The sequence below is a fragment of the Taudactylus pleione genome, unplaced genomic scaffold (genome assembly GCF_031769625.1).
Source record: "Taudactylus pleione unplaced genomic scaffold, aTauple2 ptg000073l, whole genome shotgun sequence".
Classification (NCBI taxonomy): Eukaryota; Metazoa; Chordata; class Amphibia; order Anura; family Myobatrachidae; genus Taudactylus; species Taudactylus pleione.
Genome location: NW_028284475.1, coordinates 7,255,960 through 7,281,906, shown reverse-complemented (window position 1 = coordinate 7,281,906; position 25,947 = coordinate 7,255,960). Strand labels below are relative to the sequence as shown.

Genomic DNA, 25,947 nt, shown 5'->3' with positions numbered 1-25,947 from the left:
GCCTGTCCACACACCTAACCGGTCCTTGTGGTACAGGTATACTGTAGCTCAAAAGGTGATAACAATGAAAAGTACAAACAATCAACAAGCAATGTACAGGTTTAAAAAAGTCAATGGGGTGGAATGGAACTGAAGTCACAAAGTTTTTACCCAACGCGTTTCGTCCCCTGTAGGGACTTTTTCAAGGGTAGGTCCCTACAGGGGACGAAACGCGTTGGGGACACTTTGTGACTTCCATTCCACCCCATTTACTTTTTTAAACCTGTGCATTGCTTGTTGATTGTTTGTACTCTTCATTGTTATCACCTTTTGAGCTAGAGGCAGATATTTGTAACTTTTAACCATTTCTTTACTCTTCCCATTATTTATTTCTTTATAAATGGCATAATGAATGATTATGTACTGGACTCTTACTTTTTTCCACCTCTCCCCAGAGATGCCGGAGGCCCAGACTGTGGCTACTCAGAAGGCTGACACTATATTATACCAAAATTACACACCAATTGTGGTGGTTCACCACAGGCTTAAAATAATATGCTAATTTGCAGTTGGCAGGATTAAATCCCCTCCTTCCCGCACTTAAACAAAATGGTTAGGTGGACTTTAATTGCGGCAAATAAGCTTATGACCATACCTGGCTGCACAACTTAATACCATCGCCTGACCTAAATAATATTGGGCTTACATTTCTCTACTAATCCCTCAACCAAAGTACCTTATTTATCTAAAAGATTCCCACATCACCCAACAGGATTGCTTACTCAATTGCAATTGTGGCTGAGGGCATGGATGGGGCACTAAGAACCAAACTCACTAACATCTGGACCTTTTGTACAGGGTCAAGCACATAATAACCCATAAGATAACACTCTAGTACAGTGATAGGCAACATGCGGCCTCCTAGCCTTTACTTGCAGCCCCCAGCTCATTCCTACTTTGTTGTATAATACAGTATATTTTAGCTTGTAATGCTTGTTGCAAATGTCTATTGATATGTTATTACACATAGCTATCTCTTTCATTGATTAAATGTATTGATTTAATTTATTACTGAAATTAATAGAAATATGTGGCCCTTTTGAAAGTGATAAGTACCCGGATTCCAGATCCACCGCCTACACCCCAAGGTCTCCCTGTGGAGCCTTTGGACCCTGAAGAAGAAATAAACACTGCCAAAATTACTATCCTGCCTTTAGCCATCACACAGGGGTGCTACTTTGTCTTGAAATATTATTGTGCTAGACAACCTTCCTCACTAAAATATTTAAGTATTTATATTCAATCCTCCTAACCCGACTTATACGACCTAAAGTTTCACCAATATAGCAGTAGTAGTCACTTTATAGACAAACATGCCATTGTTACAAGGATAGTTTTGCTAAAAACATTATACTGCTCCCAAGTCAAAGTAGTTTTTCTAAACTAGACAAAAACAAAACAAAACATTTCTAACTTCCTCATTAGGTTGATACCAGATCTCTTCATCGACTCTCTAAAGATAGAGAAAAATCACAGGCCAAAGAGATCCCAACCTGCCACAAAATGACTCACGTCGCATTAAATGATACTTACACCACTTGTCACCCCCTCAGTTATATGAAGTATGAATGAAAATGGAATTAGTAAGAAAAATAGACTCTTATGGCTTCCCAAAATTTTAGTCCTTGTGTGTGTGACCAATGATCTTTAGATATGGAACTATGTGTTACATATAGGAAAATAGCTCTGTGTTCCCTCCCAAAAATTATTCCTAACCTACAGATAAAAGAATGGGTGGACACTGGCGTTTGCCGGAATTCAATAGTTTTGGGCGCCCATCAAAGCAATTCAATTGTTGCTCTGATCGGGTGTCCATTACTTTTGATGCGCCAAAAGCACTGGGGGTTTAGCCACGCAAAGCAGCTAAACTCGTCTGAAGTCCACGTTAGGGCGCCCAAACTACCATGGTTTTAGAACAAGGTCACGTCAAACAAATGTATTTTATGAAGAAATTAGCAAACTGTATACTGGTATCACGGTGGATATCTTCTACCTATATAGTGGTCTGTTTGGGGATTTCAGGAGAACTGTTATGTATCCCGGGCCTACTGTTCCCCTCACTCAAACCACTGAAGTGGAATCAAAACTCCTATCCCAGAACAGAAGCAGATGCTCCTAGCACAGAAGCTCCCAGTTGGGCATGCTGTCTGTCATGCTGACTGTCTAGGGGCTTGGGAGCTGGAGGTTCTTGGTCACTACTTGCAGAAGCAGTTACCAAGTTCCACCGGAAGATAGTCCCACAAATCCCGCAATTGCTGCAGCTGAGCAGAACCCGACCATTACGTAGAATCTATTATTTTTTAAATGCCGTCCAAAGGCAGGCTATGACACAAGTGCACGTCTCTGGCGGGCTATGACACAAGTGCACGTCTCTGGCGGGCTATGACACAAGTGCACGTCTCTGGCGGGCTATGACACAAGTGCACGTCTCTGGCGGGCTATGACACAAGTGCACGTCTCTGGCGGGCTATGACACAAGTGCACGTCTCTGGCGGGCTATGACACAAGTGCACGTCTCTGGCGGGCTATGACACAAGTGCACGTCTCTGGCGGGCTATGACACAAGTGCACGTCTCTGGCGGGCTATGACACAAGTGCACGTCTCTGGCGGGCTATGACACAAGTGCACGTCTCTGGCGGGCACTTTGAACAACTGGTTTAGCAAGTATAACATTTTGCTTTTCGTTAATATTGCAGTGCAATAATACTGCTAACAAATGGATTAGTTTACTGCATTTACAGTAGGGGAGAACAAGGGACAGTAGGGAAGAACAGGGGGCAGTAGGGAAGAACAAGGGACAGTAGGGAAGAACAGGGGGCAGTAGGGGAGAACGGGGGCAGTAGGGAAGAACAGGGGGCAGTAGGGGAGAACAAGGCACAGCAGGGAAGAACAGGGGGCAGTAGGGAAGAACAAGGGACAGTAGGGAAGAACAAGGGACAGTAGGGAAGAACAAGGGACAGTAGGGAAGAACAGGGGGCAGTAGGGAAGAACAAGGGACAGTAGGGAAGAACAAGGGACAGTAGGGAAGAACAAGGGACAGTAGGGAAGAACAGGGGGCAGTAGGGGAGAACAAGGGACAGTAGGGGAGAACAGGGGGCAGTAGGGAAGAACAAGGGACAGTAGGGAAGAACAGGGGGCAGTAGGGGAGAACGGGGACAGTAGGGGAGAACAAGGGACAGTAGGGGAGAACAGGGGACAGTAGGGAAGAACAGGGGGCAGTAGGGAAGAACAAGGGACAGTAGGGAAGAACAAGGGACAGTAGGGAAGAACAGGGGGCAGTAGGGAAGAACAAGGGACAGTAGGGAAGAACAAGGGACAGTAGGGAAGAACAAGGGACAGTAGGGAAGAACAGGGGGCAGTAGGGGAGAACAAGGGACAGTAGGGGAGAACAAGGCACAGCAGGGAAGAACAGGGGGCAGTAGGGAAGAACAAGGGACAGTAGGGAAGAACAAGGGACAGTAGGGAAGAACAGGGGACAGTAGGGAAGAACAAGGGACAGTAGGGAAGAACAGGGGGCAGTAGGGGAGAACAAGGCACAGTAGGGAAGAACAGGGGGCAGTAGGGAAGAACAGGGGGCAGTAGGGAAGAACAGGGGACAGTAGGGAAGAACAAGGGACAGTAGGGAAGAACAGGGGGCAGTAGGGGAGAACAAGGCACAGTAGGGGAGAACAAGGGACAGTAGGGAAGAACAGGGGGCAGTAGGGAGAACAAGGCACAGTAGGGAAGAACAGGGGGCAGTAGGGAAGAACAGGGGGCAGTAGGGAAGAACAGGGGACAGTAGGGGAGAACAAGGGACAGCAGGAGAGAACAAGGGACAGTAGGGAAGAACAGGGGACAGTAGGGAAGAACAAGGGACAGTATGGAAGAACAAGGGACAGTAGGGAAGAACAAGGGACAGTAGGAAAGAACAGGGGTCAGTAGGGAAGAACAGGCGCAGTAGGGAAGAACAGGGGACAGTAGGGAAGAACAAGGGACAGTAGGGAAGAACAGGGGGCAGTAGGGGAGAACAAGGCACAGTAGGGAAGAACAGGGGGCAGTAGGGAAGAACAGGGGGCAGTAGGGAAGAACAGGGGACAGTAGGGAAGAACACGGGACAGTAGGGAAGAACAAGGGACAGTATGGAAGAACAAGGCACAGAAGGGAAGAACAAGGGACAGTAGGAAAGAACAGGGGTCAGTAGGGAAGAACAGGGGCAGTAGGGAAGAACAGGAGTCAGTAGGGAAGAACAGGGGTCAGTAGGGAAGAAGGGCAGTAGGGAAGAACAGGGGACAGTAGGGGAGAACAAGGGACAGTAGGGGAGAACAAGGGACAGTAGGGAAGTACAGGGGACAGTAGGGAAGAACAGGGGGCAGTAGGGAAGAACAGGGGACAGTAGGGAAGAACAAGGGACAGTATGGAAGAACAAGGGACAGAAGGGAAGAACAAGGGACAGTAGGAAAGAACAGGGGACAGTATGGAAGAACAAGGGACAGAAAGGAAGAACAAGGGACAGTAGGAAAGAACAAGGGACAGTAGGAAAGAACAGGGGGCAGTAGGGTAAAACAGGGGACAGAACGGAAGAACAGGGGACAGAACGGAAGAACAGGGGACAGTAGGGAAAACAGGGGACAGAACAGAAGAACAAGGGACAGTAGGGAAGAACAGGGGACAGAAGGGAAGCACAGGGGACACATGAAACAGTAGCACACAATAAGGGCCCTGCTCATAAGAAAGCCCATATTCTAACTGCAAACGGAGCGAGTGAGGTTCAGAGAAGAGATTCTATTGGTCGATGTAGGGCACGTTCTAATAAGCCAATGGGCTTTTAGACAGCACAAGACTTGAAGGCTGTGAGAGTCTGATCAGGCGGGGAGTTTGGTATTTCATTAGGGTCACTGGAATGTACCTTCATCATAATAAAACAGCTTCATGGTTAAGCAGACGTCATTTGGAAGGGGGCCCAGGTTTTGCATCAGAACGTACAGCTTACGGATCAGCATGACGCTGGCTTTCTTCACATCTGAGCAGGCGGTAATGGAGTTGCCTTTATTGCTGCAATTAAAAAGTATGATAAGTCACAACGTAGAACAAGTACATCCTGATACAGTGTAAGGTGTAATGTAGGCTCACAATCTAAACCTGCGCAATCACATTGGGAAAACTGTTCCCTTTATGTAAAGGTCAATGTCTGAAACATATATGTATTTTAATTCTGTTACACTGTATATGGTACATTTAAACCTCAACTGGTGAACTAGATCAAAAAAAATAAATAGGAATAAAGATCGTGCCATAAGGTATCAGATAGATATTCCCACAATAGGAGACCGGTTTTGTACAGTCCACGGCCAAACACAATTTTTGCAGCCTCTGCCCATATATCTGGGGGATCTACAATCCGGCCACCCAAGATCACCAGTTCACACACACACCCCCCCCCCAGACTGCAAGCCCACCAACATTTGCTCTGCCCACTTTTCCATAGTCTTCATTGACCTAAGGTAAAGCGGCATCAGCTGTACATAAACAGAATAATCCGGATTATTCTATCCATACTATCCTTAAATGCTGTGGGACTTTGCGGGTGTTTAGCGCTGGTTTGCAGGGGTTACATATCCGGGCGTTGGTGGTGCAGTGGCGTGGCATGCGGGGTCCTAATGGACGGCGGGTGAGGTGGCAGAGATCTCGGCCATGACAGCTGGCAGCACTGGCTGGTGTAACGGTGGCCGGGGATCTGGGGTAGTTTGGTGGGTGTTCCATGTGGCTGGTGTTCCTGTGTGTCTGCATGGAGGGCACCGCCATGTTGGAGACCATCAGCTAACTACCAGTAATCCAATGGTCAGTCAGAGGGAGTTCCTGGGCCAATCAGTGCGTTGCTATGCCTATAAAGCCAGTCTGGCCCAGAGAGGAATTGCCAGTGCAACAAGTCACTACTCCTGTAAGCGGCTTGTTACTGTGCTCCCTGCTGCGGCTGTTGGTTCGGCCCTAGTACATGGTTGAGTCTCGGTTCTCCTGTGCCTATACTGTTGATCCTATTGTTTACCTCTGCTGACCTCGTTCGGTCTGGTGACACCTGTATAGATGGTCCTGCTACGCATCTCAGCACATTCTGTATAGCTGGTTCTGCTCCACTTTCCAGCACATCCCGAATAGCTGGTTCTCTTCTGCATCCCAGCACATCCTGTAATGCTGGTTGTGCTCTGCATCTCAGCACATCCTGTATAGCTGGTTCTGCTCCGCATCCCAGCACATCCCGAATAGCTGGTTCTGCTCCGCATTCCAGTATTTCCCATATAGCTGGTTCTGCTCTGCATCCCAGCACATCCCGTATAGCTGGTTCTGCTCAACATCCCAGCACATCCTGTAAAGCTGGTTCTGCTCCGGATCACAGCATATCTTGTGTAGCTGGTTCTGCTCCGCATCCCAGCATATTCTGTATAGCTGGTTCTGCTCCGCATTCCAGCTTATCCTGTATAGCTGGTTCTTCTCCGCAACTCAGCTAATCCTGTATAGCTGGTACGGCTCCACATTCCAGCATCATCTCTAGTACTACTTTAGTAACTCTAGTAACACTTTTATCAGTACACAGTGAATCTAATGAACGTCTCCATCTAGGATACTCTACAGCTCTTATACTCACCTGATTCCCAACAGCATCTAGTATCCTGGTTCCATACTCACCTGCTACCCGTGATGTCTGGTTTTTATTCATACTAGTCCATACACACAGTTCATACATGAGGAGAAATTATATACTACCTCCTCGTTTACTCCCATCTGCTAGACACTCTCCCACTACTGCCCTCACCTCGCCGGTGACAAAAACAAAAACCCACCAAGATCTGACAGCAGATCTGACAAGGAACATCCACTTTAGATAAATTTTCCCATTTTCCCAGCAGATCGAACATGCGCAGTAGTGTCAAATGATACATGCCGAAAGTTGATAACTCTTATTGCCGATAACAGCGGCGATAAGAATTATAATTATCGGGTCAAAAACCCGACAGTTCGTAAATGAGTCCCTAAAATTCTGAGTTCCCTGCAGGATGGTGATAACGTAGTAGATGAGCAAAGAGCTTCTACACTCCAGGGTGCAGTGTACCTCAAAACATGAATCAGACATGTAGTAATTCAATGATAAGGCAGAAGAAAAGAACTACTCACCTGCTAAAATCCATTATGGGTCCAGTAGGAGAATACTTAAATTTAAACTGATAGCATTCCGTAACAGTCTAAAGAGATAGAAATATATATGTAATGCTTATAATTAGCATGAAATCCAAATGATGACAAATATAAACCTAGTAACTGGCCATTGCAGTTAAATGACAGAGTGTACACTAGAGGGCAATACAGTATCATGGCACATGTTTAGATACATACCTGTGGATCTTCAATGTTTGTATATATCTACAATGACATTTGAAGAGAAAATTAATTTTGATTAAAAAAAGTCATAGAACATTAAAATACTTAGGGGTAAATTTACTAAGATGGGAGTTCTATTAAGAAGTGATGTTGCCCATAGCAACCAATCAGATTCCAGATATTATCTTCTAGAAGGTGCTAGATAAATGAGAAGTAGAATCTGATTGGTTGCTATGGGCAACATCACTTCTTAAGTAGAACTCCCATCTTAGTAAACTGACCCCTTAAAGTTCGGAAAATAACAATGGTGGTTCCCAAACTAGGTGCCGTGGCATCCTGGGGTGCTGCAGGGCACTTGCAGGGTGCCACAGGTTGGAGGTCCACTACGGAATCAACCTATTTATAGTCAATGTGATAGGGAAAAACATTTTTGCTGGCTGCCAACCTTAAAATATTTGGACAAACAGAATTGCAACCCTGTCCATAACCACATAACGGACCCTAGGGATGACATATAAGCACAATTTAGTTCATTTAATATTTTTGCAGAATTTCATAATAAGAAACTTGTGTCCTAGGGGTGACGTGTAAACTATGCTGATACTTCAGGGCGCCGTGATTAAAGAAAGTTTAGGAACCACTCTTTACGCCAACATCATTAGAGACATTTGGAACAACAACAGCTAGTAAACAATAATATTGCAGACATCATACAATGAGCCTTTAGTTGTCTGTGGTTAAAAATAATACATGTTCTATAAGGGGTAAATTTACTAAAGGTCGATTTGAATCAATTAAAAAACGATCAACTTAGATGTTGTGTTTCAGGGGCTTTGGTGGAGATTTAATAAAGCTTGTTGAGAGATGAAATTGGAGATAAATAGCACCAACCAATCAGCTCCTAACTGTCACTTTACAGGCTGTGTTTGAAAAATGACAGTTAGAAGCTGATTGGTTGGTGCTATTTATCTCCAATTTTTATCTCTCAACAACCTTTATTAAATCTCCCCCTTAATCACTCATTTAGCACCCCTAACAATCAATATAACATTTAATGGCTAATTGTAATTAGTAAATGTACCCCTTATACCCCTTTCAGATATACAATCCAGGAAATTTCTTGCTCACACAGGAATTTCTCCTGTGCAAATTCCCGGGTATTTGGTGGAGACCCCCCCTTTCACACTACAGTGTCTACCCAGGAAATTCCCAGGTAGACTCCTTTCAAACAAGAGCAGGGTTTTTCTGCTTACCTGCCTCTTCTCTGCCGTCTGCTCCTCCTAGCCTATCCCCTCTCTGGCTCATGATGATGATGATGATGTCATCATTCAGCATCCGGAAGCCGGCCAATCATAATGCAGATTTTTTTTTTTATTATAATTTTTAAAAAATGTATTTTAATTCCCTGGTGGTCCAGCGGGAGTGCGGGCGGCCCGCTGTGGCACAGCCGGCCGGTGCTGGGGGTGGTGAGCAGCAGCACTGAGCGTCCTATAGGACGCTCTGCGCTGTCAGCTCAAAGCAGCAGCGCTGAGCGTCCTATAGGACGCTCTGCCCTGTCAGCTCAAAGCAGCAGCGCTGAGCGTCCTATAGGACGCTCTGCGCTGTCAACTACATGTAAAAGCTGCTTGGTGCTGCCCGGGAGTAGTAAATTCCCGGGTAGCACCATTCAGACAGAAGCAGGGTAATTTCCCGGGACTTAAGTCCCGGGAAAAACCCTGGTCGATAGCAGGGGCGGCTACCCGGGAACGTGTTCCCGGGTAGGTACCTTTCAGACAGACTTGGCTACACGGGAATTTGGCTGAGGCAGGCCAATTTCCCGGGATTCTCGAGATGTCTGAAAGGGGTATTAGTGTATAGAATCTGGGAATATTCCAGAGCTACGTAATACCCCTTTTCCACCTAAATTCCGGGTCTGACCCGGAGTTGGAACAAAGTTCCTATCCGGATCAGACCCGGAATTTTGCCGGCGCTGACTCGAGATATTCCCGAGTCAGCGCCGCTCACACTGCAGTCGGGTCTGCATAGACCCGGCTTTTGCGGAGTGAAAGTGGACGCTTGGAGATGACGTCATCTCCAAGCGCCACTGAAGCCGGACCAATCGGCCGGCTAGCAGCGCACTCCAGGTCATCGTGACCCGGAGTGCGCTGTTCTCATAGCAGGGTTTCACGGGCTACGCCCGTGTTAAACCCTGCTAGTTACCTGGGTTGGATTGCCGGGTCACTCGACCCGGCGATCCAACCCTCTGCCCTTTTACACCAGGGAGCTGCCCGGGTTAACCCTTCAAAAACCCGGGTTTTAGCTCCGGTGTAAAAGGGGTATTACACTTGCTGCTGTTTCATGCTCAGAGCACCAGACGCTGGTTGCATCACTGTCCCATTAACTTTCACTAACTGTATAAGGCCTGACCTCCTCTATCCTGTCCTCTATCCAACAGGTGACTCAATAAAATTCAAAAAAAGAGTCACATTTCTTGTCTACAATTAACAGAATATATTAGCAGACTGAAAACATGCCATAAAGGCTGTAAAGACAATGAATGAACTTACTGCTAGTACCACCATTCTGAGCTGTATAAGACACAAGGAGAAGGTTGTGTTACCATATTACTGACCACTGAAGCAAGAAACATGTTGTATTTACCAGATTCATTCAGCATTTCCTCTACAAGCCAGATAAAGGGTCTGATTCTCAGTCGCACACATTGCCGATGTTCATTGAGTTGAGCGACTATTTGCCACTGTGCATAAATCCCTAAAAACTCACATGGGACATTTGCAATTGAGCCGCACAGTATCGGCAATGTATTGGGAATGTGCTGGCCATTCCTGGCCGGTGGCTATTGATACGCACAAAATGGTCCATCTTATGGGCGTGTCGTGGGCGTGTCAGGGGAGTGTCATGGGCGTGTCGTTGAACCTGTTGAGCTCACAAAAAGCTTAATCACTCACACTGAAGGATGTACTCAGACGGAGCATCCAATGATGCAGCAAGTGGTATTACAGCGTCTATACATGCACAAAGTGGGCATCTCAGTCCTTGCACAGTCAGACTCACGGCTGTACATCAGGGATAGGGCTAATACTAGTATTAGTATATAGTTGCAGACGTGAATATGAAAAACAAACAAACGCTAAAGCGGTCGCAGCAAGGTGCAACTCAGAATCAGGCCCAAAGGCTCTATAATAATAACGCCAGCCTAATGACATTATGTGAGTGAATGGACTGGAACCGCACACTTGCTAACTTCAACACTGCCTATATATTGCAGCTGTTATAAGCAAGGACTGAATACAAGGTTCTGAATACATGGGCACTGTTTTCCTATGCCTATGTGTATGAGCCCATTCCTCATAAACTAATTTTGCTGTTATAGATTTCATAACCATATTAGGGCGTATTCATTGTTTGTATATTAACCCCCTTTCCCGATATCCTGACCTAAGCTTCAGCTGTCACAGACGTCTGTTACGTTACTAATCACCATCTTTTACTAGTCATGAATACACATTTTATAGCATATCAAGACAAATATTGGCATTTTGTGTTACTTACTGTCAAATCCTTTTCACTGATTCCAGGGGGGACACTGGGGTACAGACGTGGTGCTAGGAGCCTGGCACTTAATATTAAAAAAAACCCTAAACTAGGCTCTTCCCCCTCTATACCGATACCCGGCTGTACAGCAACTCAGTGAAAAATATAGAACACCGCCTAGTAAAACACCCAAAGGATGGTGGAACAACACAACCACCAAACAAACAGATAAACAAACAAAGAGCTGGGAGGGCGTCCAGTGTCCCTCATGGAATCGTTAAAAGGCTGACTGGTTGTTGTAGTTCAGTGCAATACTGAACCGTAATACAATGTTGGTAAGCGAGTGCGATTATATTTCAATGAAAGCACACACTGAGATACTTACATATTTTTTCTGTAATGCATCATAGCAACCTAACATCCTGCAAGATAGATGTTACTTCCTATTAGGTAATTAACTACTGTTTCCTTCTAATGTACATGATCAACTAAGAAATAACACTATTAATTTGGATTTTATTTTTACAAACTCACATTCCCCAAATCACATATTCAGGATACTTTATACATTTTTAACACCTACATTGAAAGATACATTAAAAGTTCCTCATTCGATAGGATTATAGCCAAAAGACATTCTTGTCACCAAGCAAATTATCACATGGCAGCAGAAGTTCAACTGTATTGAATTTATACTATCCCACAATTATTTCAGTTTTAATCCCACATACTAATGTAAGAGACTTGGCACCGTGATGTGCAGCAGGCTCGCTCCAAGCTTTGCACACTTACACCAGACTCATAGGCAAACGCAGGGGGGGTTTCCGTCTACCTGGAAACCCCCCTCCCCAGCCCACTCCACCACAATAGAAATAGTAATGTTATAGAATTTTATTAGTGCTGCATATTCTTCACAGTATCACAAATTAGATAATTAGCGCCACCTGTGGATCTTTTAACATGTAACAGTCCGTAATAAATAACCTGTGCACCAACTAGGAGATCTGGAAAACATGCTGTTAGGGGTGCACTGCTATAGAGCCCAATATGTAAATATATGTCCAGGGCAGTGCTAGGTTCTGCTGCTGCTGCTCCCCTAGACTCCCGGACTTGCTCTAATGCTCTGGAATGGTGAGACATCTAAAATAAAAACATTCAGCTCAGACAGGATGGCCCTACTGCAGCAACTAATGGCTTATACCCCTTTTCCACCTAAATTCCGGGTCTGACCCGGAGTTGGAACAAAGTTCCTATCCGGATCAGACCCGGAATTTTGCCGGCGCCGACTCGGGATATTCCCGAGTCAGCGCCGCTCACACCGCAGTCGGGTCTGCATAGACCCGGCTTTTGCGGAGTGAAAGTGGTCGCTTGGAGATGACGTCATCTCCAAGCGCCACTGAAGCTGGACCAATCGGCCGGCTAGCAGCGCACTCCAGTTCATCGTGACACGGAGTGCGCTGTTCTCACAGCAGGGTTTCACGGTCTACGCCCGTGTTACACCCTGCTAGTTACCTGGGTTGGATTGCCGGGTCACTCGACCCGGCGATCCAACTCTCTCCCCTTTTACACCAGGGAGCTGCCCGGGTTAACCCTTCAAAAAACCGGGTTTTAGCTCCGGTGTAAAAGGGGTATAACTGTGATCACTGGTCCTCTATATGCTGGAATTATGACACATATAGGGGTATTCAATATGGAGTGAAAACGCTGTTTCAGCGATGTTTTCGCTCGGATGACGTCATTTCCCCCGCTTTTACTTTTACACCGTATTCAATTTGGAAACTTTTCGCCGGTGCGAAAAGTATATTGCATTCGACCCTGCGAAAAAGTATCACCAAGGAATGGGTGGCGAAAAAAAGTGCAGAATTGGGGTTTTGGGGTGCAACATTTCGGAAACCACCCTGCAACCTTCAGACAGTCCCCCAAAGGTAAACTGTGTAAAAAATACCTCAGAAGACCCCCAAAAAAGCACTTTCATTTTGGGGGCGAAAAAAAAAATTGGGGGGTACAAAGTTAAAAACTAGCGAACTACAATCTAGGGGTGTTCCCAAGTATGCCCCCGGTGTTTTTTTCATTGCAGGTGTTTGCGGCAGGTGGATTTTTCACGGTTTTTTAAAACTCCACTTTACCAACTTTTAAATATGCTCTCCCCCATTTTCAAGTACCCCAAATTTGCTGGGACTAGTTATTTTCTGCAAAAAACACTAAATACTGTTCTTCACCACCTTCCCAAATCCCCAAAATAGCAGCTATCGAGCCCGTTTAAAGACCCCAAAAACCTTCAGCAGGGCTAATCGGGGGTATCCAGAGTGATCCCCCATGTCACAGCATCTTTTTGGGGGTGTTGGGGTGATTTCCCCAAAAATCAGCAAAGTTTTAGCTGATTTCACTTTCGCCAGGTGCCGTTTTCGCCGATTTCATATTGAATACGGGTATAAGCGAGGGCGCGCGCAATACTTTTTCGCCGGCAAAAGCTCCGATATGCGGTGAAAACTTTGACGGCGAGGTTAACGTTTCATATTGAATACCCCTCATAATATACTTTGTATAACGCATATTAAAGCTAGTTAAGTGCTAATTCTACCCTCTTCATGGACTGGCCACACTCACTCTAGAATCAAGCATTTGGAAACCCCCCTCTAGAAATCCTGCGTTTGCCACTGAGACTTACAGGCGTGTTTGAGGAAGAATACATCTGGCACGGGCCTTTCCAGTTCTATGGGAGTTACTATGATGAGCTGTTCTCGGCTTGGGAGAGGGACTAGCTATCTATTGAAATTGTGTGTTCCTTATGTCAACACTGACTCCTTCACTGCAAGGATCATTAAGCTTGAATGAATAAAACTTATTGTAAATCTGTAGACTGTAATCATATATGCATCTTAAAAGTAACCATCACAGCGCTGCAGCCATTCAAATAGGGGGAATAGGGCAATACCTTTACTTTGTGTAAACTTGGAGCTTCCACAGCACAGTGGTTGAATACTTACTCAGGCAGCATTTTTCCGTTTTAATTAAAAATACAAAGAAACTGCAAATTATTCTGAATGATGAATTCGAAAATGTACTTTAAAAGCCTACAAGGTTCGCAATAAAAACATTCACTTTTTTGTTAGGTGGTTGAATAAATTTCAAGCCACTGCCCTCCCACAGGTAGTAACTGTTACTGAGGACAGAGGGAGGAGGCAGTACAATGATTACATCATTGCGCGGGTGTACAATGAAGTCACTGGGGAGTAGGGCTTATACCACTGCAGTACAGAAAGCAGTGCAGAGCATGTGAGGAGGGTACTTAGGGCCTGATTCAGACCCGGTCGCAAGCGCCGAGCGCTCGCAACCGGGTCGATGGTGGCCCAGAGCGCATGCACACGACGGAGCCGGCTCCGTCGTGCGCATGCGCGAGACCCGGATAGCGACGGGCACTCCGTCACTCCGGGTCTCGCAACAAAGGGGGCAAGCTGTCGATGATGAGGGACAGCTCGCCCCCTTTGGTGGGCTTGCCGGGGGGGGTGGCTGCCCAAACGGAGGCGTTCCCATGAGAACGCCTACCGTTTGGGGCCGGCCCCACTGACATCACAAGTGATGTCAGTGGGAGTGCTCTCGGCTCTGTGAGAGCCGAAATCTCTCTGGGGCTTGCGGCCACGAGACCCTACCACAAGGGTCTTGTCGCAAGCCCGATGGTCGCGATGGTCTTGACCATCGCAACCATCATGGCCGCTCGCTATAGCTGTGGGTGGTCACCCACAGCTATGTGAGCGGCCAGGAGGACGTTCTAAAAAAAAAAAAGACCGGCCCTGATTCAGAGCGAGCGCGCTGTCAGAGCGAGCGGCTCTGAATCAGGTCCTTAGAACCAAGAAACATGGAAGTGTCCTCAGTTGAAAGAGTGACCTCAGACAATAACACCCTGCACTGAAGAAATGGTAGTAGAGTCAGGGATTGGGAAGGGTAATAAAATTGCCCCAATGCTCTCCTTGCACCTATATACACTCATGGGCATGCTTATAGTTCAGTCATAGTTGTTTTCTCGTGCTCACCTCACAATAATGAACCTTGTACGAAAAAGTCCATGTGGTAGACTCTAATAAATATAGCAGGATTCGAAGACCAATTAATATGGTTATTCCTGAGTAGATGAAGCTGTAGTGACAATGAATGATAATGCCGTGCACCCTCTTCGACTTGATGAGTAATTTGTTTGAGAGCAAAATTATCCAACAAACATATCAAACTAAGAAGCACCAAGTATATCCATGGACAAAGCTGACCTATTGAGGCAAGCACTGGTCAGTTCCTGACTGGTAAATGTAGCTGGGTACAATAGTAGCTGACGCTGATAACATCTCTCACCATTTCACGAGCTGGGTGGAGCCAGGACAGCTCTTATCTTCCCTGAGGATTTTCACACATATGTCTAGTAACACAAGCAAGAAAAGATCAGCAGATTTGAAAAAATATCCTTGTGACAATTGTTTTAATAAGAATGAGGCATTTAACATTTAAAAACATATATATTGCTGATAATATAATAATGCATTTCCATAATTTTAATTTCTTATTGCCGCTTATTGTCCTCAAACACTATACAAAGGTCATCTGGGCCAGACGCACTGTTAGGCAATTTAGCCTGACATTTTGAGCAAGTAAAATATACAATAGACCTCCCGCACCAGACTTAGCTCTGGATTTCTCCCATTAACTGACATGATGGAAAAGGGATGAGGTAGAAGGACAACATGTTTTGTTGCAGTGACCGATAAGTCTTTTAATAAACTGTGTGAACACAGGCCCTGATTCAGAGCCGGATGCTCTGACAGTGCGCTCGCTCTGAATCAGGGCCGGTCTTTTTTTTCTTAGAACGGCCTCCTGGCCGCTCGCATAGCTGTGGGTGACCACCCACAGCTATAGCGAGCGGCCACGATGATGGTCGCGATGGTCAAGAGCATCGCGACCATCGGGCTTGCGACGAGACACTTGTGGTAGGGTCTCGTTGCCGCAAGCCCCAGAGAGATTTCGGCTCTAACAGAGCCGGAATCTCTCCACTGACATCACTTGTGATGTCAGTGGGGCCGGCCCCAAACGGTAGGCATTCTCATGGGAACGCCTCCGTTTAGGCAGCCACCCCCCCCGGCCCGCCCACCAAAGGGGGCGTGCTGTCACTCAACATCGACAGCATGGCCCCTTTGGTGTGAGACCAGGAGCGACAGATTGCCTGTCACCATCAGGGTCTCGCGCATGCGCACAACGGAGCCAGCTCCGTCGTGCGCATGCGCTCTGGGCCACCATCGACCCGGTTGCGAGCGCTCAGCGCTTGCGACCGGGTCTGAATCAGGCCCACAGTGCCTGATTCAGCAAGGATCGCTGATGCGATCGCATACGCAGATGGCCGATTATTGCATACAGCTGTGCCTAATTGCGATTGCACTGCGATCACGTCGACCACGTAGAGCAATCGCAGAGTGATTGACAGGAAGTGAGCGTTTAGGGGTGGTGACGGGGGGGGGGGTGGTCGGAGAGACGCAGGCGTGACAGTGCGTTTGACCGCCGTTACAGGGGTGTGTACAAATTAGCAGCTACGACGGCATATACAGCTTGAGTGCTCACTGCGTGCAGGAAAGTTAGCCATTTTTAAGTGAGGTCTGACCATCTGTAAATGTGCGAGTGACTCCGATGTACTTCGATGTTACCAATGTTTTGGCTGGACTGCACGTGCAAGTTATTACGGATGTGCGAGAGGGGAAGAGGGTGTCTGTATGTTGTCCGTGACAGTGGTTAGCGAGTGCACATATTAGCATACTTTCACTGCAGAGCTGCGTCCACGATTTCAGCCGTGATCACATTGGCGATCCTTTGCTGAATCAGGCCCTCAGACATAAAACTTACACTCAGATACTTCTCTGCAGGAGATATAGGAGAAGAGGTCTGAGAAGCAGAGCGAGACTGTGAATTAGGCAGGCTTTCTACCGTGGAGGGAATGGCTGCTGGGTATAAGCTCATGACTTTAGGGGCCAATAAAGACATGGATGTCCCTCAGAATCAGTGTCCCTACTCTGAGGTTGTTAGACTATCCAATCCCTACCTGACCTGCCACTGAGCCCCAGAGGTTCTGCACCATGTTCTTCCATGCAGGACCACTGCCAGTGGCCGCTTGCTCTGAACACGTCCTCTCCCCGGCAGAAAGAGAGAAAACACCAGCAGGTGCGGTTCTCTGCCTGCTGCAATGCACCACACGGTCTCTCCAATTACTACCTGCAGTGCATCCCAAATTGGGAGCAGGAAGGTGGCACCTCCTCAGTTTGCTCCATGTTGCATTGTATGCTGCGTATTTTGAAGCCAATGCCACCGCAGAAAAAAGAGAAGTGTAAATAAAAATCAATAAACTAAGTAGTAAATTAAGTAACTAAGGGGCTCATGCTAAACGCAGATTCACGATTATCGGGAACCTGCCCGTGTGCAAAACGGGTCCTGCCTGATTGACAGGCAGAGGCATTTAAGGGTTGGTGCAGGGGTGGCCGGCGTTCCTGGAAAAGGGACTGCGACGGCCCCGTTTTCCGGGATCGCCAAAGCCAGGAGACGCAGCCACGGACGCGGTTTCCTGGCCTTGCAAGACAGCCAGCCTGCATAAGCTGAGGCTTACACAGCTGGCCGGCACTGTCCTCCAGGTTATTCCAGCCTGCGATGTTAGTTGCAGTGCTGGGATCACAAATGCACCACAGGGTGTCATGCACCTCCTGCTGCATTTGCATATTTGCAAGGACGGAATAACCATGCTGCTTGCGTGCAGCTTTGCTATTCCATCCTCTGCTGAATTAGCCCACAAAACAGGTGCAGTACCAGACCCTGCAGATCGCTGGAGCTGGTCATTAAGGTCCCTTACTGGCAAAATTTAACATTGAATCAGCATTCAGACTCTTTCTGCTAGTTCCTCAGTTTCAGATTTATAGGTTTCAAGTTTGACAAATGTTATCACATTGCTAAATGTGTCCGCGTGAGCTCTGCAATTTCCTGTCACTTCTTGGAGTTCATTTCTGCATTTGTGCCTAGAAGCTGGGACAGATTGTAACTGTTCTGCATTACCTTGATAATTGGCCGAGCAAACACTGACAGATGCCAAAGAATACTATCCTCATTGGAAGCATCTTAAAGATTTCTGAGGGTCAATTCAATTAGGAGTGATGGCAAATCACATCATTATAGCGCAATGTACAGGCGATGTGTATTTTAGTACGCATCAACATGGGGCTGCAATCTAAACTGCGTGATTTAAGGGTTCCGTTCCAATTCTGATGTTTTACACACTTCTGCAGCTGAGGTGGATGCATTCTCTGCTTATGTTGCCATTGCTCTAGTTCAGTGGTTCTCAAACTCGGTCCTCAGGACCCCACACAGGTCACGTTTTCCAGGTCACCCAGTAGGTGCACAGGTGTAGTCATTACTCACTGACACATTTTAAAAGATCCACAGGCGGAGCCGATTGTTTCACCTGCGATTCTGTGAAGAGACCTGGAAAACATAAACTGTGTGGGGTCCGGAGCAGCACCGTAGCTGGATGGCAGTGCGCCCTGTGCAGCACTGCCGCCCCTCTCACTCCCTCTCCGCCCCCCTCCTCCCCCCTGAGCGCTTACCTTTCCTTCCGAGGGGAGGAGGGAGGGCGGGATCCTGCGCCGACATTCACTATGCGGCGCGCTCCACTGCCGGAGGTCTCTCCCTGCAGACCTCCGGCGCAGAGAAGAGTGTGGCCGGTGCCGCTGGAGGATTCCGCCCTGTGCGGAGGCACCGGCCGCACCACCCTCCCTACGGCCCTGGTCCTGAGGACCGAGTTTGAGAACCTGTGCTCTAGTTTATCTTCTGAATCTTCTCCCTCTATATTCAGACTTGTGTGGAAATGGCATCTTTTACATCTGATGATTTTTAAGTCTTTTTATTGCACAGCAAATGCACAAAACAAAGTCAGAATAAAGCAGAATTACAAGACTGTACACAAGCACAATATTCTTCACAACATGCATTAATAGTGCTGCAGTTTTTTTTTACAGAATGAACAGGCAATATATATTTATACGAAAGATCGAAGATCCTCTTTAGCTGTGTTTCCTAATGCAGATTTCATCCTTCGGCATCTGAGAAGTTGGCTGTTTTTTTTCTCACTGTGCACTAAAGGTCACAGTTTATCCCTTTGGAAGGTTGCACAAACCATTGTTTCTTTGTAGGCTCGTCTATTGGCTCAGAAGTCTCGTTCTCTTTGGAGAGTTTGAGAGGCGGGGGGGATCTGCAGTATTAGAGTATATACACAATAATAAGACATTTAGGAAGAATAAAAACCTAGCTAACGGTAAAATAATTTACTAAGCAAATCTTTTCTGGGGGCTTACCTTGAGTTAGACGATTGCGGCCGATTTTCCGCCATGATGCCGGAGGACTTCTGCTTTTCTCCAAGGAGAGTATTCAAAAAAATCCGGGCCTGGCAAATCGTAGCATGCAGATTCACTGCATCTACATGCAATGAATTATCAGTCATGCATCCACCCCCCGGTGGACTTTCACAGACTACTTCAAATTTATGGGACCTAGCGGCTTTGCGTTACTGTGGTACCAGGGGAGATGATGCATTATTCTGCAGCTCCCACTTCTCCCTAGCGACTTCTGTCTCACAGACCCAGGGCTGCATGTTAATGTGGACTGGGAGCTGGCGATTCCATTGTTTTTGCCAGCAGCTTGTAGTGCTCAATGGAGCAATTCAATTGCTGCTCCGTCAGGGCGCGAACAGCCGCTGGTGAAGGCATTTCTGCTCGCCCCCTCATGAGGAAGGCGAGCAGAAATGTGTGACTGCAAACCGGTTTAGCCGTTTTACACAGCTAAACCCGGTCTAATTGGCCGCGACGAGCACGATAATTAATGAGCGCTAAAAACAATTATAGTAACAGTGGACGCCCATTATTTACCACAACGTAAAAAAACAATTGAATCACCTCCAGAGTGTGATTAGTAGACTTGACCAGAAGCCGCAACACAGACATAGGGGGCGAATTTAGCTACCGAGCTAAGTGCCGGGAACTATACAATTACTTCCTGCAACTAGCCCCGAGGCTGAATTATCGCATTCTGTGGGGCTTTTGAGGCTAGTCGTGACCTGACAGCTGCATGGCACCTGGCGCTAAGCCTGAGAGCTGCAGCTGAACACAGCTAGCACCGGGCGTTATAGCGGTAATCAGAGGCCGTTGCGGGTATTGAATAGCTCCCGGGCATTTAGCACGGGAGTTAAATTCCCGCAAATTAATTGAATCACCACCCTTGTTTCTTCTGATTGGTCTGCCCACTCACAAACACCCTCTGTACCCATTTTACAGTGGCAAACTTAAATACCCTGCACTTAGGTGGTAATGCAGCTTAAGAGAATGCACATTGTTGAAAAAATGTTCGAACTTACCTTCCAGATATCTTGTCCCATATGCATATTCGGGAAACAAGCCTCTCAGGTAAGTGATACAGGACACAGAGACAGCAAGCAGCCTCTTCACTAGAACCAAGGACTGCTGTTCTGTAGCTACGGTGTTCGGTAGCGTCACTGCACTCTACAGTATAAGAGAAAATGAACATTATTGCTACGCTATGTTCAAAAGTTTTAGAACACCTCTTTTTTTTCCAATTAAAGTCAAGTGATTAACCTGAAATGGTACAAAGGTAAGTGGCAAACTGCTGGAGGTTCAAAAAAAAGTTTAGGTTTGCAAAAAGTAAAAAATAATGTAAAAAATAAATAAATCATTTTTCAGGACTCTTTCTGCAGCATTAAAAAAAAGGCTTGTCTGGACCATTAAGCACTGCCAGTGGTCTACTGAAGACTGGATAATGGTCTTATGTTTAGGGATGGTTATCGACCATCGATAGTTAAATACCATGGATGGCTAATCGTTTCACCATCGATAGCATAAATCCAAAAGTTTTCTGCCATCGATGGCTGACAAGGAATCAATGGTTTTTCTTCATTTCCGAGGGCACGGAGCTTAGCCCTGCCGTCAATGGTCCGTACAAAAATCCACATGTCCGGGTAAAAAAATCGGGCAGGAGGGAGGCGTGTTGCAGGACAACTTGGGAGGCAAATATTCAATCCCCAGCCTAGAATTGAATTTTATTCAATCCCCAGCCTAGCCCCCACAGTGACGTACCAGCTTTCGGCGGTATGCCGCAGGGGTGGGTGGTACAGCTGGCACAGGACTGCGCAGCGTGACCTTTGTCCTCACGTCTCGCTGTTAAGTGCACATAGCCGGGGGAAGCGGGAGCCGGCCAGCGTCTGAGCACTCTGTTGGAGGTGTTCAGCGCTGTCCGGCATAAAAAAAAACAAAAACATTTATTGGAAGCTTTCAATCCCGGGATTCAATCCCGGCCATCTTTAGGTCAAAATCCTGGAATCCCGCCGATCCCGGGATTGGCCTCCCTAGTTACAACGGCAACTCACCCCCCTTCCATCTAATCGAATTGACCCTTAAAAGGAGAAAATTAAATTCAGCGAGGTAGATGCAATGTGCCATTCTGGAATTTCGTATTCAGCCACATCACAAGTTTTCCCTTGCAGCCCAAAGAGGTGCGGATGAAAACTTGCCGGATTGGCAGTACCATACATGGCTGTGCAGCAGAGCATCGTGGCAGCACATCGCTTAGAAATTCATTTTTCTCCATTAAACAAAAAAAATTATACAGGGAACAAAAAATTATTATCTCCACTAAATGTGATAAGAAATCATTATTTATGGGATCCACCTGCCACAAATAGTCCACTATGTATGTACCACAACATTCAAGTGCAAAATATAACGGAAACTTGAGATTCTGAACAGGAAATATGGAATTTGAAAGTGGAAACACTGTAGACAACTCTCAAAGCAACTGTTGGTAAGTATGTACAAGCGGGGGGAGATCAACATTAGCGCACAGCAAGGGTCATCAAGAGCAGTAACCGGCCCAGGTACTGGGAGCGGGGGGGAATGTTCAAATCAAGGAGGACTTGTCACACCACTGAGCAGCAGCAGTCTCCTCTCTCTCCCTGACCCATGTGCTACAGGCCCAGACCAGGGCCGAAACTAGGATTTTTGTCACCCAGGGCAAGGCCATAATTTGGCGCCCCCCCAAAAAAATACAACATAAAGGACGAAAAGGGTGTGTGGTTTTGTGACACAGTAATGACCCATATACATTATACCACAGTAAGGCCCCTTTTACAATAAGCCACAGTAAGGCCCCTTATCTGCCAGGGCCGTGTGGTGGGTGAGCTCGGGGTGGCGCGGGACAGGGCTGCCACACGCTGGGGAACTATCAGTACTGCCGTCATTGTAATGTGGCGCGGCTCGCGAACCAATTGGAGCTCACAGACTGGCAGCCTCTGCTGATTGGCTGCTGGTCCGCGAGCACTGATTGGCTTGTAACCGGCACCACATTAGACTGACGGTGTCTCTGTGCCTCTCAAGGCCGGGATGTGGCTCGAAACCCACAAGAGCAGCAACCTAGCCTCTCCCCGGCACCCCCTCAAGTCCAGCACCCGGGTTACGTGCCCCCTTAGCCCCACCCTAGTTGCGCCCCTGCCCAGCCAGTAGTACCCCCTCCCCGCACAACTAAGAACCCAGAGCATCCACGTGTTCTGCAATCAGAAAATGAACCATCTAATCATCTATGCGGACGATGTAACATACCACAGCACTTCGTTGCATCTGAGCTGTGGCCATTTTGAACTGGTGTTCTCAATCTGAAATTTAAAATAGAACAGCAGTAGTGTCATAATCTGACAATGAAGAGATCCACAAAAATAATATTTTTATTCTTTCAACACCTTCAAATACTCACAATGAAAAGTAAAAAAATGGGAAGAGATATACATGAATATGGTACTGCAAAATCATCTGGACTAATTATGTATCTACAGTATATAAATATTTTTATAATAAAATCGGAGCCTGATCTGATCTAAATGAGGTCATCATACTGTGAACCTAAAGTGCACGGCGCATTCCCTCACCTCCCACATGGTAAAAAGGCAGCAAAAAGGTCGACAATGTATAGTTTGACACCAAATGGTCAACAGGCAATAGGTCGACAGGGTCAAAAGGTCAATGGGTACAAAAGGTCGATTGAGAAATGGTCGACAGTGCAAAAGGTCGAAACATCAATGGTCGACACTCCCCCCTCCCCCCCAACATTTTTAATGTTAGGGGTCAGGCACTTGGGGAGGATCAGGCTGTCAGAGGGGACTGTTAGGGTTAGACACTAGGGGAAGGGAAGTTAGTTTTAGGCACTTGGGGTATGGGTAGGCACTATAGAGTGAGGGCTAGGTTACGGTTTGGTTTAGGCACTACACATCATCCACATCAGGCAGTGTGTACCCGTTATGTCGCTGAAGATGCGTGACGGGCGATATCGTTAGTGGGGGCCACGCCATCGCACCGTGAGTCCCGGCATCGGCAATTGTGTAAGCACTTCGCCGGATCCCTTAGTTAACGAGGTCGGTACACACTAGACATCATCTAGTGTGTAATCGGCCTCAGGTACAACGAGACAGGAGGGCTCAGGGAAGGGAGGAGGTGGCGCGGTTGCGGTGAGGTATTTACTTGGATATATGTGTGTGTGTGTGTATATATATAGTGTTCACTCTAGCTCCGGCGCGAGGCAGGGCGCCGGAGCTAGAGAGGGCACATTCGTGCGTGCGCCGAAGGCGCGAGCGCGACCGAGAAGGGGGCGTGTCTATAAGACACGTCCCCTTTTCATCACTCTTGGGGGCGTGCCCGGCACTTACGGACACGCCGGGCAGCCCCCAAGCCCTGCAGACAGTGAGAATAGGGCGCATGCGCCCGGCGTCTATTCTCCGGCGGTGACCGGGTCACCGCACATTTCGTCACCCGCGGGACACTGCGACCCGCGGGTAAAGACGGCTCCCGCAGGCTGTTAGGGCAGGGCGCTTTTTGCCCTCCTTCTGGAGGGCAGGGCGCTTTTTGCCTTCCAGAAAGAGGGCAGGGCGCCGCGCCCCGCTAAAACAGCCTAGCGGGAACGCTATATATATACACATAATCATACTTCATGGGCTCTTCATATTCAGTTACAGTCAACGTGATATATTTAGCTACATGACTAAGATCTTAGGTCTTTCGTTGACTGAGGGCGGAATTCAATTGTTTTCTGGTGCCCAATCTTACATCTAAAGTGAGATCAAAGGGCAAGATTCAATTGAGCTCGGGTTTAGCTGCGTAAAACAGCTACACCCTACCAAAGTGCTGAGCGCGATTGCGAAGTGCCGTTTGGGAGCCCAAACGGGTCACTTTTTGCACATTTCAGCTCGCACCCTCCTGTATATCATTAAAAGCACTGAGTTTTGTTAACAAATTTATCAGGAGTTACCATATCCTGTACTTGGCACGTCTGTATACCGTAAGAGCACTACTATAACACGCATTATCCCAACCCTCCAACATAACCCTTTCCATCCGGTACAGAATGCTCTGCTTCTGGACTTCCCATTTATGCATAATTGCAGCCACCTGTGTTGAGCTTGTTAACTGATGAGACAGGTGTTTCACCACAGGTGGCTGCAATCAGAGCCGGCTCTAGGGGTGTTCGACCTGAGCGGACGCACAGGGGCACCACCCATAGAGAGTGCACCCCTCCCCAACATCCCGATTTCAGCGGAACATTACTGTCCCGCTGTTCCACCCATGGGCCAAACAAAATGGCCCGCGGGTGGTTAAATCGGGAGTTTGGGGACCCCCAGCGCCGCAGCTGTGCCGGACCCCGGAGACTCTGAATGGATGCTCAGTGACGGGAGAGGGCTGGGGGAAGCCCAACTAGTGAGCCTGACGTTATTTGGAGGTGGACACGCTTCCTAATAACGTCACGTAGGGGGCATAGCCTATGGTAAATAGATAGGGCGCTCTGGAGGGCGGCCGGCACAGGGTGCTCCGACCCCTGTAGCCAGCCCTGGCTGCAATCATACATTTGGAGGCAAATCCAGGTGCAGAGCACTGTGTACCTGATGGAACTGGTTATGTTGGAGGGTCTGCATTATTCATAGCATTCTATGGGGGGAATTAAATTCAGTGCGCTGGGTGGTCAGAGAATGCCGGTTCTCGCGCCATAACAAGGGTGTTAAGGCGTGGTAACCAGCATTCTCTGACCAAAGTCCTGGGCGCGCGGCTGTTAGCGCCGCGCTATGCAGAAAAACAGCTGAGCGCCTGGCACTTTGGTGGGACTTCTCCACGCGTCCCCAGGGGGGTGCGAGAAGACATCCTTAGCCCGCCCAAACAGCGCAGTGTATTGAATAGGTTCGGGAGCTTCCTCCTGTCGCTATTCAATATCGCGCTGAATTGAATTTCCCCCTATGTATATTCCTGACACAGAGTCACATCGTTCGGAAAGAATGACTACTGCCCTCATCACCTTATTACACTCACTGGTGACAACTAGGGGGTAAATTTACTAAAGTGAGTTTTTAGAAGTGAGTTTTAAAAGTGATGTTGCCCATAGCAACCAATCAGATTCTAGCTATTATCTTGAATCTAGAAGGTGCTAGTTAAATGGAATCTGATTGGTTGCTATGAGCAACATCACTTGTAAAACTCACTTCTAAAAACTCTCACGTTAGTAAATTTAGACCCAAGTATGATCACAGCTCAGGCGGCTGACAGTGACTTCCCTCACAGGGGTGACGTGGTGCCTGCAGCTACCTACATTTACACTATAATATTAATGGCCGCCCGGGTGTCTTCGAGTCCTCACTGAGCGCATCTCGCGCGCTATACCCCCACGTGATTAGTGACGCAGCCGCATGTAGCCCAGGCCGGGCGGGAGTATTGCTCCGAGCAGTCAGTTCTAGCACCGCCGGGCTCAGCTCAGAGACAACGTCACGGCCTCGCTCACCACGTGACTGATGATGTCGCGCGGAACGCGCTCCGCACAGGGCGGGAAAACTGCCCCTACACAGACATACGGGCCGGGCGGGGGCTCAGTCAGTCGCTGTCTCTATACTAGTGCTGGCCTGGTTATTATAGTGTGTT

At 47.5% G+C, this 25,947-nt stretch overlaps 1 protein-coding gene across 1 annotated transcript in view; it reads right to left on the bottom strand.

Annotated features, from left to right (window-relative positions):
* Window positions 1-25,708, bottom strand: part of HORMAD1 (HORMA domain containing 1) — a 50,461-nt gene extending 24,753 nt beyond the window's left edge. Inside the window, exons 1-9 of the mRNA XM_088467734.1 lie at window positions 25,622-25,708; window positions 22,600-22,652; window positions 20,346-20,490; window positions 15,269-15,332; window positions 11,310-11,346; window positions 9,937-9,957; window positions 7,406-7,432; window positions 7,187-7,254; window positions 4,926-5,071 (exon numbers count right to left, since the gene is read on the bottom strand). Coding sequence (XP_088323860.1) covers window positions 4,926-5,071; window positions 7,187-7,254; window positions 7,406-7,432; window positions 9,937-9,957; window positions 11,310-11,346; window positions 15,269-15,332; window positions 20,346-20,490; window positions 22,600-22,632 — 541 coding nt within the window. The 5' untranslated portion in view covers window positions 22,633-22,652; window positions 25,622-25,708. The remainder of the gene's footprint in view (window positions 1-4,925; window positions 5,072-7,186; window positions 7,255-7,405; window positions 7,433-9,936; window positions 9,958-11,309; window positions 11,347-15,268; window positions 15,333-20,345; window positions 20,491-22,599; window positions 22,653-25,621) is intronic.
* Window positions 25,709-25,947: the final 239 nt, after the last annotated feature.